This window comes from Pseudoliparis swirei, chromosome 4 (genome assembly GCF_029220125.1).
Source record: "Pseudoliparis swirei isolate HS2019 ecotype Mariana Trench chromosome 4, NWPU_hadal_v1, whole genome shotgun sequence".
Classification (NCBI taxonomy): Eukaryota; Metazoa; Chordata; class Actinopteri; order Perciformes; family Liparidae; genus Pseudoliparis; species Pseudoliparis swirei.
In genome coordinates this window covers 22,887,396-22,898,079 of record NC_079391.1, presented here as the reverse complement: position 1 = coordinate 22,898,079, position 10,684 = coordinate 22,887,396, and the positions used below count along the sequence as shown (strand labels likewise).

Here is a 10,684-nt window from a genome sequence, read left to right as displayed (position 1 = left end):
TTAAGTCGGGCTGTGTAGTAAATCATGGATATAATTAGCAAATGGCATACTGCTCAAGTAATTTATCATTATTTAGAGGGCACCATTCCAGAAAAAGACTGCGATCTGCAGACCTACTGCAGAGTTCTCAAATAAAGGGCCACAAACACCAACTCAATACAATATTGATACAGGAGAGAAACGAATAGAAGGGCGTACAAAAGAAAATTGAAGGTGGAAATGCCGAAGAGGAGTCGAGAGAAAGACGAAGAGAGACACACAAAAAAGAAAAAGAAGAAGGGAAAGAGAGAGCGTGCAGAGAGTCAGATAGCCCTGATATCTTTTATCTTACGCCAGAGTGGTTATGAAGCATAGAGTATATTTAAAATAAACCATATGAGATGAGCTTTTAACCCAATAAGTGCTTCTCCTGCGTGCTGCCGAACAGAGGCTCAGTGCTGATTCAATAAGGAAACGTCCCTGATGCAAATGATCATTCTCAATTCCTCTAACTGGACAAAATGATATTCTAGGAGCCAAATTAGGCAGAAATTAGACTGATCTGATCTTCTTTATTTTCTGCCTCTGTCTTTTCTTTCCTTATAAGAGGTTGTTAATGTGCATCGGGTGTGGGGGGAGGGGGGTGGGTTAAAGATTAATGTACCATCTACATATCTAAAATGAGAATGAAAAGCACTGAAGAGTTGCCCAATTGACACTCTCTTTTGATGTTTGCTGAGGATGGCAAACTGAAAATATATACAAATGCCCTCAGAGAGCCATCAGTTTATTCCACTTTCCCATTAAAATTAAGCATTTAAATATATCTGGAGCGAGCGAGGCAAACGACAAGTGCATTTCTGCATCTACTTGTGTGTATGTACGTGTGTGTGCGAGTGTGCGTGCACCATTCGGAATGTGTGCGAACACATGTTTATGCATGCTTGTCGGCCTGAGCCTGTGTGTGTGTGTGTGTGTGTTTGTGTGTGTGTGTTTGTGTCTTAGAGGGCCATTTGGACTGGCGAAGACATCTGCTCCATCATACGTCAGGGGCCTGGTGTGACATCTGGGGAATATACTGTATCCTGCCTTGCAACATTACACACAATTTACTGCTAAAGGTCATTATGTACCCGTTAATCCACTTTTAATTGATATCAGCGCAAACAGCACAACCTCCCAGCCACATGACAGATCACGGCCGCCACAAAACCAGAAAATTGCTATTCGGGAGTTAAAAATAGAACGGTAAACTTTTTGCTGTTGTCCGTCTTGGCTTTGTTGGACAACTTGGGACATTTTGTTCTTTTCCAAAGGTGAACAATAGACGGGTAAACAAAGTTAACTAAAAGCGTGAGCGTGGCTTTCGTGAGTTCATAAACAAAGTGACAAATTGATGTCTATAAATCATTCTTCTCCTGATTGCAGGGCTGGGATCTGCTCCTCCATAGTATGTTTTCACTTCATGCTGCATGTATGGATTTCATCTGGCTTTGTGTGAACTCTGACATCGCGAAAGAAAAAAGTAAAGATAAATACCACAAACCTGCACTGTGGCGCAATTAAAATGGCTTAATAGATATGACATACTGGAAGATGAATTTCCATTTGGCCGGAAGGATGAATACAACAATTTAAAAAACACATGTTTGAAAGACGTAATAATTGATAGAAGCTGTTGAACATCTGTTTCAAGATTACGTGCTTAAGTTAGTGGTTAGTGGAGAATGGAGAATGCCTCGATTGCTGTCAGGGTTAACAGTGCAGAAAGTGCACGAGTATACACACTCAGCAACTTGGGATGGATGTGCCCACCCAAAGGCAAATTTGATGCATTCGAAGGATAAGGCTGGAAATGTTATTTATTTTGCTCATCATAAAAAATAAACTGAATCATCACTACTCATCATACTTCGCCTCGAGAAGCCCTTCGGCTCGTTTGTTGGATGGTGGATGTCAACGCTGTAAAGCAGTTGCAGTTAACATTGTAACATGTGATTAGTGTTGTAGAATCACTGTTAACGTAAACACTTGGTTAACGCTGTAAGGCGGTCGATGTTAACCATGTGAAAACTTGGTTAATAATCTAAAGGGGTCGATGTTAAAGTAAACACTTGGTTAACGCTGTAATGCGGTCAATGTTAACGTAAACACTTGGTTAACGCTGTAAAGCGGTCGTTGTTAACGTAAACACTTGGTTAACGCTGTAAAGCGGGCGATGTTAATGTAAATACTTGGTTAACGCTGTAAAGCGGTCGTTGTTAACGTAAACACTTGGTTAACGCTGTAAAGCGGTCGTTGTTAACGTAAACACTTGGTTAACGCTGTAAAGCGGGCCATGTTAACGTAAACACTTTGTTAACGCTGTAAAGCGGTCGTTGTTAACGTAAACACTTGGTTAACGCTGTAAAGCGGTCGTTGTTAACGTAAACACTTGGTTAACGTAAACACTTGGTTAACGCTGTAAAGCGGTCGTTGTTAACGTAAACACTTGGTTAATGTAAATACTTGGTTAACGCTGTAAAGCGGTCGTTGTTAACGTAAACACTTGGTTAACGCTGTAAAGCGGTCGTTGTTAACGTAAACACTTGGTTAACGCTGTAAAGCGGTCGTTGTTAACGTAAACACTTGGTTAACGTAAACACTTGGTTAACGCTGTAAAGCGGTCGTTGTTAACGTAAACACTTGGTTAATGTAAATACTTGGTTAACGCTGTAAAGCGGTCGTTGTTAACGTAAACACTTGGTTAACGCTGTAAAGCGGGCCATGTTAACGTAAACACTTGGTTAACGCTGTAAAGCGGGCGATGTTAACGTAAATACATGGTTAACGCTGTAAAGCGGGCGATGTTAATGTAAATACTTGGTTAACGCTGTAAAGCGGTCGTTGTTAACGTAAACACTTGGTTAACGATGTAAAGCGGTCAATGTTAATGTAAACATCTGACGCTGGCGATGTTAACCTAAACACCCGGTTAACGCTATATTTATATATGGGTATACATATATTGCTGGCCTAAGTAAGAGGCTTGTGGTAAGTTAAGCGTAATGCTGGCTATCAACAGTCTACTGGCTATCAACTGTTCTATTGTTACACCTAGTATATGGACACAGGGTCACATGTATACACGGATACAAGTGTGCACCAAATGGCGATTGTCGTATATTAAATTAAGCAATGTCATTGGTTTGAAGATACTGCATGGTAGAGAGAAGAATTGGAGAGAAAAGGGAGCACTTAGAAAAACATATTAGGAGGGAGCTAGAGGAAGAAAGAGCAGGGAGGAAGGAGTGAGAGGAATGGAGGGAGAGATCACAGGTCCCACTTGATTCATCCTGATTACAAGGTTAGGTTAAGGTTAAGTGACATGCATCTCCTCTTTCTCTCTCTCCCTCTTTGTCTCCCCCTCTTCTCATTTAAAGGTGAGGAGGGACCCTTATTGCTTATGCGGCCCTGCCTGAAGTTATGTGTGGCCATTGTCAAGAGCGAGGACCTTTTTATTTTTTACACACAGCTGCTTACTGCTAAATAGTGCCTTGTCCAGAAGGGGACAATCTGGACCTCTAATTGCTGTCACTGAAGCCTAGATTCATTATGTGACTTTCCCATTAAAATGTGAGCATTAATTTGTATAATGAAATATCACCCTCTGCAGTGTGTTCATTAGCTGTGGCCCCACACTGTAGCACCACAGCCACACAATGTTAGCTACCTAGAAAACTGTGGTTAATTTTGCTAATGGATATTTTCCCACTCACTGTTCAAGAGGAAATTAATACTGTAACATTAGCTCTTTAACTTTTGGAGAAATTTAAATTCACTCCATTCCTTTCAAGCTGGCGTTAGCTGCTCATTAATCTCGGCGTCGCGTTGCACAATGCAGCCTCGGCTGGCTTTGGTAAGCAACTCCATTGTGCCGCTCGCATTGCATTAGGATGAAGAGGAGCCTCGCTGTCGTCTGTGAATTTCTCGCCATTGTCGCCGGAGCACGGAGAAGATCTTTAGCCGTTGTAATAAATAAATAAATAAATGAAGTCTTGTTGCGGATGTAACCAGGATGTCACTGTTGAGCTGGTGCGATTACGTTATAGTGATGATTTAAAGGCCACATATTGGGGATGCATCAAGCTGTCTGTTTTCCCCTCCAGACGATGCTAAAGCCGTGCTTAGATAGGCCGGCGGCCAGAGATACATTCCGTTCCAAAGGACAACATCCTTTGCTAACTTTGATCACTTTTGCTCCTCCGTGCAGAGGGCTCCGGATTAATTCTTTCACTTTATTTCTGAGATATGAACGGATAAATGTTAAATATACTGTGTGTGGATGGAATTAGATGGACCTACTTGTCTGTGTGTGTTTTGCCAAATGAGTTAAAGCCAGGCCTAGGTTGGGGTCTATGTGATAAAATATGGCCCTCGTGGGTGTCCTTACTGGACTACTCAAAGCAGACATAACTCAGCTCTTTCACCACCAGATAACAGATGCCCCCAGAAAACCACCACCATCCCCAGCTACTGTGGATGGCCTGGCCGTGACCTGGATGCGCTGTTCAACATAAGGACCCTAATTATGTGAGCGTACACCAGACGGGTTAGCGTGCTGCAGTTTAAAGATTTTCCTCTAATTCCTTTTTTCAGATCCGAGGTACAGTACGTGCCTCTTAATAAGGGGAGCGGAAGGGGGCTACCACGCGGGTGGTCTCTCTGCTCTGCCTTTTAAGTGCATGGAGAAGGACGGGGGGAAAAAAAGCAATAGAGACTTAGAGAATAAGAAGAAAAGCAAGCATTGATTTCCTTTTTTCCTCTCTCTCTCTCTCTCTACAGCGTTTTAGCCTCTGCTTCACTACTGGCTCTCAAGGATTACTCCGTTGTGAAGTGTAGAAACTAACAAAAGGGTTTAAGGTGGTTGGACTCAGGGATTCAAGAACATCTAGAGGAATTTAGGGGTGTACGAAAGTATGACTGACGGAAAGGGAAATGCTTTTAAGTCAGGAAACACAATTAATGTAGTAGTGTCGAGCCCAAAAATCTATTATATTTTCGGAAAAGCATGGTTTTATGCTTATTCTTTTTCTTAACAGACAATAAGCATATTACTCACGACGAAATATAGTATTGGTGCCGAAACAGAAACCGTAAACACACCTGCTTCGAGCATACTGTATATTAAAGCCCTTTCCCTTTTAAGTTACAGATATTGAGCTTCAGTCTTCCAGGTGATCCAGGTAACCTCTTCAATGCCTTGCTCAAGGATGTCTCCCACAGGACAGAAGGTGCTTTCTCGGTTCCTCTCTGCAGGTTACAGTAAAGGCACTGGACCCTCCGAGAACCCTCTGCTCAAAGATTGTGAATTTTCGATCGCTTCACTCAAAACATGAAAGAAAAAGTGATTTGCTGCTTTTCTCTGTCGCTTTTTTAAAGAAAGAAGGCTTCAACTTTAGAGAAACAAATTAAGGTCTTATTTTTATAATTAATCAATTCTATCATAGGTTTAAAGAGAAAAGATATAATCTGCTAACTGTCCACCGGCACTTAGATGATGTCCACAATTCACTCGTTCCAGTTTTGGAAGCACCACGTCCCTGAGAGGGAATCACCCCTGAAACCCTTTACAGCCAGATGCGGGCGTCCTTGTTGTAAGGTGACCTCTGCATGGTCTAATTGTGACTCCAGCCTGGATAGTCAGTGGGGCGTTCGTACTTTACAGAGGGTTAGAATGAGCTGGCTGCTGTCCACAGTCCACATCATTACTGATTGTTTCAGCCCTCACCTCTCAGCGACAGGCGGCGGACGGGCCATCGCAGGAAGTGGCCGAGCTCCTGGTTGGCGGGGCGTAGGGGGCGGGAGAGTACGGGGCGGGAGAGTATGCCGCTCGGAGGGTTAGGACGGTTTGACATAAACAAAAATCTATTAGGCACATCGTCTCACGCGTATCTCTAAACTGTGGACAGGCCGGCTTTGTTTTGGCTCGAAAGTTATTGAGAGTTAGCGAGTGTGAAATTGCCCTCCGAGTGATGTCATCGGAGGACACTGAACCCTTGTTGTGTTAATTAGAGCTCAATGAGAAAGAAAGAGAAAACTGAATAATAATGGCCGTAAGACTTAATGAGGGACAGTGTTGGGAGGTGCATATTCCTCCTTGTGAATAGTTTATTTAGTTGTCTTCATGTCAATTTGAATAAAATGCATTACATCTGATAAGACTGCACGGAAGTGTCTCCAGGATTACATCTCGTGGACTAAACAGGATTATGATTCATGAGACGAGATAATTGGGGTTTTACGGTTCTGCCTATTTTCAGGGCATTGTCACGCTGCAATTTGTTAAGTTTGACCATTTGTGCATTTAATTTAGGTGGATGTGGTTGTTCCTGTAAGCTGTTTTTTCTTCTTTATTTTCCTCCTTTCTAGTATAAAGTACAGACATGTATCGTAACAGGCAGCGCCTCAACATGCTGGGACTGCATTGCCTATTTCTCGTTATAAATGTTTTCACAAAAATGTGGAGTGTTTGTTGTTTCTGCCATATTGAAAGCCACCTCGTCAAAACCAACCACCACCCACCGACTTATTTCTCATTTCTCAACTAAAATAGTCAGAAATAGACAATTCCCAAACTGAATTTAGATTTGGACTTGATCAGAGCCGCCGCCTAGTTTGACAATTTGATCGAAGTTCACGAGCTATGATTGACAGCTGCGTTGGAGACTCCTCGGCCATGATTGGTTGTTGTAAATGCTGTTAAGAGTCGGAGAAAGAGGCAGCGGAACATGACTTTTCGTTTTGCAGATTATCAGTATCATGTGCCACTTCTAGGATGAAGTGATATTTTGAGTAAATATGACTTATAGGTAATTAATCTGCATCACATGGAGGCAGATTGACTCCTCTATGCGATGAGACCAACGCTCGTATGCCAGTCTAACCCCAGAAGGAATGTCAGTACACGTGGTAAAGTAAATGTTGCATGGAGCGTGATGAATGTTTGATTGCTTGGAGAAATGCACTCCTAAGTGGCTGCAATTTGCTTGGTGGAAAGAGTGTGTAGAGGTGGGAGAGGTTTAGCACACATACTGACCTGTGTGTATCCGCAGGTGGACTTTGAGATGGTGGGAGGTGCGGAAGGACTTGCCACAGTAGTGGCAATCCTTGGAGGACGAGCCCGCGCTTCGCTCGCGGTGCTGGGACAGCGACGGCTGAATGCTCCCCGCCGCCTTCCCCGAGTCCTCCCCGACATCTGGAGCGCACACAAGGAGGGAGAGACAAATGGAAAGGTGTGTTGAGTGCCACTTCAAACCCAGCCCTCCGCACATCATAACAAAACACGTTTTTTTTCCTTCCCCCCCCCTCTTTCTCCTCTGTCTGTCAGTCATTGTCCCTTGTTTTTTTTCTTCTTTTCCCACTCGCTCCGATGTGCGAACGCCACACAAAGTCAAACGCATCAAACGGGCTCACGGGCCGCGCCGTTCTCCTCCTCTGACAGAATGCTGACAGTTCATAAGCTTTTCAGCTTCTTTAGAAACACCATAGTCCTGGATATCACCCCCCCCCCCCCACACACACACACTCCCCCCTCTCAATTCACACACACACGCACACCGCCACCTGCATCACCACCGCCTCTCCCTTTTCTTTTTTTTTATCCTCGCTATCATCATCATTCCTATTAAGCATATGCTGGATTGCAATGAAAAAATTAACAATGCAAAATATGACAGAAAGGGAGAAAAAAAAAATCCGCAAATCTGTCGTAGTAATAGGAGAGCGAGAGAGATAGATTTGGCGATGTCAGCACCGCAAGATCTCTCCTCGCGACCTGATTTTGACAGGTAGCTGTCACAAACATGATAGGATGATAACGGTTTTGACCCCGCCCTCCGCCACTTCCTCCCGCACGCCCGCAAAAATAAAATAAAAAACCCCGATGATGCAGTTTAGTGCAACAGCAGTCTGTTATCAACGCGATCACCTTCTGAATGCGATTGTGAGGATGAGTGACGACAACCTGGTAATGTGTTGACAGCAGCACAATCGGGGGGTGAGGGGACGTCGCCGTCAGACTGAACGTGAGCGGCGGCCTCGCCGCGCGTTCGGTTTGGGAGCCTGTGATGTGCTGACAGTCGCGGAATTTTGAAAAAGGTCTGAGCAGCGAAGTTTAGTTGGGGAAAAAAACTAGAAACATGAAAGGAACAAAAAAATTAAACATGGAATGCGTGCAAAAGAGATGCTTCATATGTCTTGTGTCATGAAGCTGGTAAATTAAAAATACCCGCACTTGTTCCGATAGCTATCTTGACGGGGGCGTCGCCGTGCAGGAGGTTCGGCGTCAGCGCAGAACTGTCACGACAGATTTACGGATTTTTATGTGGAGTAAAAAACTAAACGTGAAAAGTGTTGTCTTTTTCTATTTTGGTGCCTTTTTTTCAAGCAGGGAGGCGTGTTGTAGAGGCCGCCATATCTATTTCAGCATTAATTTATCTGAAACGTGGAAAGGTACATCGAATGTCGCGACGTGTAGCAGCGTTTATCTGGGGGGGGGGTGATAAAGACAGGAAGCGACAGACAAAACAAGGCCAAGTCAGCGGCCTCAATGGTGAAAGTGTCAGTGAAAGTGTGACCCAGAGAAGCACAAAAAAAGTTATTTATTTGTTAATCTGGCACATGGTTTGGTGTGCGCGCAAGGAAGAGGGGGCGGGGAGCCCCAAAGAAAGAAAAAGAATCAAAAACCCACTATGGCACCCTCGCCGCACAATAAGGACCTTTTTTTTTTAACATTAGCCTAATCTTTTCTTTTCTGCCGCTTCCCATTCCACACCCCTCCCCCCGCCCCTCTTCCTTCTCCCATGTCGGGGGAGTCAAATACGATTTTTTACAGAATGGAAAGGCCCAAGTCAGCAAGTCCTCTTCCGCGCTGACACTAAACACACGACTCCATTCAGCAAACACTCGCTATCAGGGCTGAGGGCTATTTATCACAAGCGAAACTGAAAGGCAACCTAAATGTAAGTCTGTGACAATACGCAGATACTAAATACCAGCTGCTTCTACTTGGGCTTGGCAACTGCACAGTTTAGTTCTGTGTGCTAGCGAGGGGGAAGGAAGCCCACAGAGCGTTTTTTTATTTTATTTTTAAAGCAGATGTTGAACTGTGGATCTTGGTTTTATCATCGAGTTGCTTCTCAGTTTTAAACATTGTGTGATATTACACAGAGAGATAGGAAAGATGAGTGGAACGAGAGGCCTGGAAACAGAAAGCATGCAAAATGTACGAAAGAAATTCTAGACTGAGGGGCATTAAACTAAGGTCGTCCAATTTCTTTCCCATCGGCACTCTGAAAATGTTATCAAATGATGTTGAATGAAATGGAAAATTGAAAACGGGCCTGTGTTTCATTAAGCCCACTTTGAAAATTGTGACATTTTCCGACAAAGATTGTAACCGTCACGACGCGATGAAAATGCTGAGCTCGACGGGAGTCATGCGAGAAGCGCAACTTGCATGTATAATATCGCAGGTGAAACATATACGGCTTCCCCGCGTGATGTCACCGCCGCCCGAGCACACCTTTTCCTATTTGCAATGTGAATGCCACTTGAAAAGACTGAATATTAAATAAATAAATAAAAAGTGACGACAATTCCCCCAGGACTGCACCATACTGTCGCCATAGTCGCCCCCTCATAAACATATTTCGAGCGGTCCACTGTACAGATCCCCTTTTGGCGAAGACTCCCCGGCACGTGTTAACAGACAGTCGCCCACCTGCCCACCCCAGATGGGGCTGAAATTATGAAAAGAAAATCCAAAACACAGATTAGAAGGAGGATAAACAGCATACCACACACAGACGCACACCGACACCCGTCCTTGCGTGTGAGGGTTAATAGGGCTCCTGTAAGGGGAAAGACACATTACTGAGAGGATGAGAGTGTGCTCTCCTGGCATATAACAGCCCTTCAATAATAAATGGACATCACACGTTCACACATGCACCACAAAGAAAGGAGGTAAAGCAGAAGTTCTTGGGGTGGCGTGGGGGAGGGGGGGAGTTGGGGGACACAATTCCTCACGAGTTAGTGTCACACACACGCACACACACTTGTGTGGGAACCAGGCGTCGTTCCCAGGCACCGGGCCGGGCTGCTCGTCTTTAATCAGTTGACTGATCCGCGGCGTTTAATGCGACTGTTCCAATTACTGTAAAAGTCACACTGCTCCATATAACCGCAAATATTGACACTTTATTGCACAACACATTTATGACATTTTGAAGGTCACCCCGTATATTAGGCGTCGGCGCGCACAGCTGGGTGCGTGATGCGGTGGGGGGGGGGGGGTGGGGGCAGAGACTCTCAATCGCTTGTTGACACCCAGCTGTAACTGTCCTCCGAGTATTGATTTTTCTCTCCGCGTCTTCCGTCTCTTCCATTTTATTTTTCTTAGGTAAAGAAGATTCACCGCAGGAGGCGCAACATTAAAGTGATTGTCACAGGTGAGCCTTTGGCTGTTTGTGTATAAGCCTGTAAAGGCCAGCCACTAATTCTCTTTCGCTCACACAGTTACGCAGTTAAGGGAGAGCTGACATTTAATTTTCATCATCTTCAAGTTCGACCTCTTCTCTTTTTCTCCCCGTGTTGATGGAATGTCTTCGCGTTCAGATGGAGAAGAGACTGTTGAGGCATCAATTGAGACGCGTGAAAACGT

General features: G+C 44.3%; 1 protein-coding gene across 18 annotated transcripts in view; it reads right to left on the bottom strand.

Moving 5' to 3' along the window:
• Positions 1-10,684, bottom strand: part of znf536 (zinc finger protein 536) — a 217,669-nt gene that overhangs the window by 63,392 nt on the left and 143,593 nt on the right. For 15 of the 18 annotated variants that reach the window (XM_056412195.1, XM_056412212.1, XM_056412193.1 and 12 more), the window contains 2 exons: positions 9,819-9,872; positions 7,058-7,216 (listed from right to left, as the gene is read on the bottom strand). In XM_056412195.1, the coding sequence (XP_056268170.1) occupies positions 7,058-7,216; positions 9,819-9,872 (213 nt within the window). The remainder of the gene's footprint in view (positions 1-7,057; positions 7,217-9,818; positions 9,873-10,684) is intronic. The other 3 variants (XM_056412203.1, XM_056412205.1, XM_056412207.1) reach the window with 1 other exon arrangement.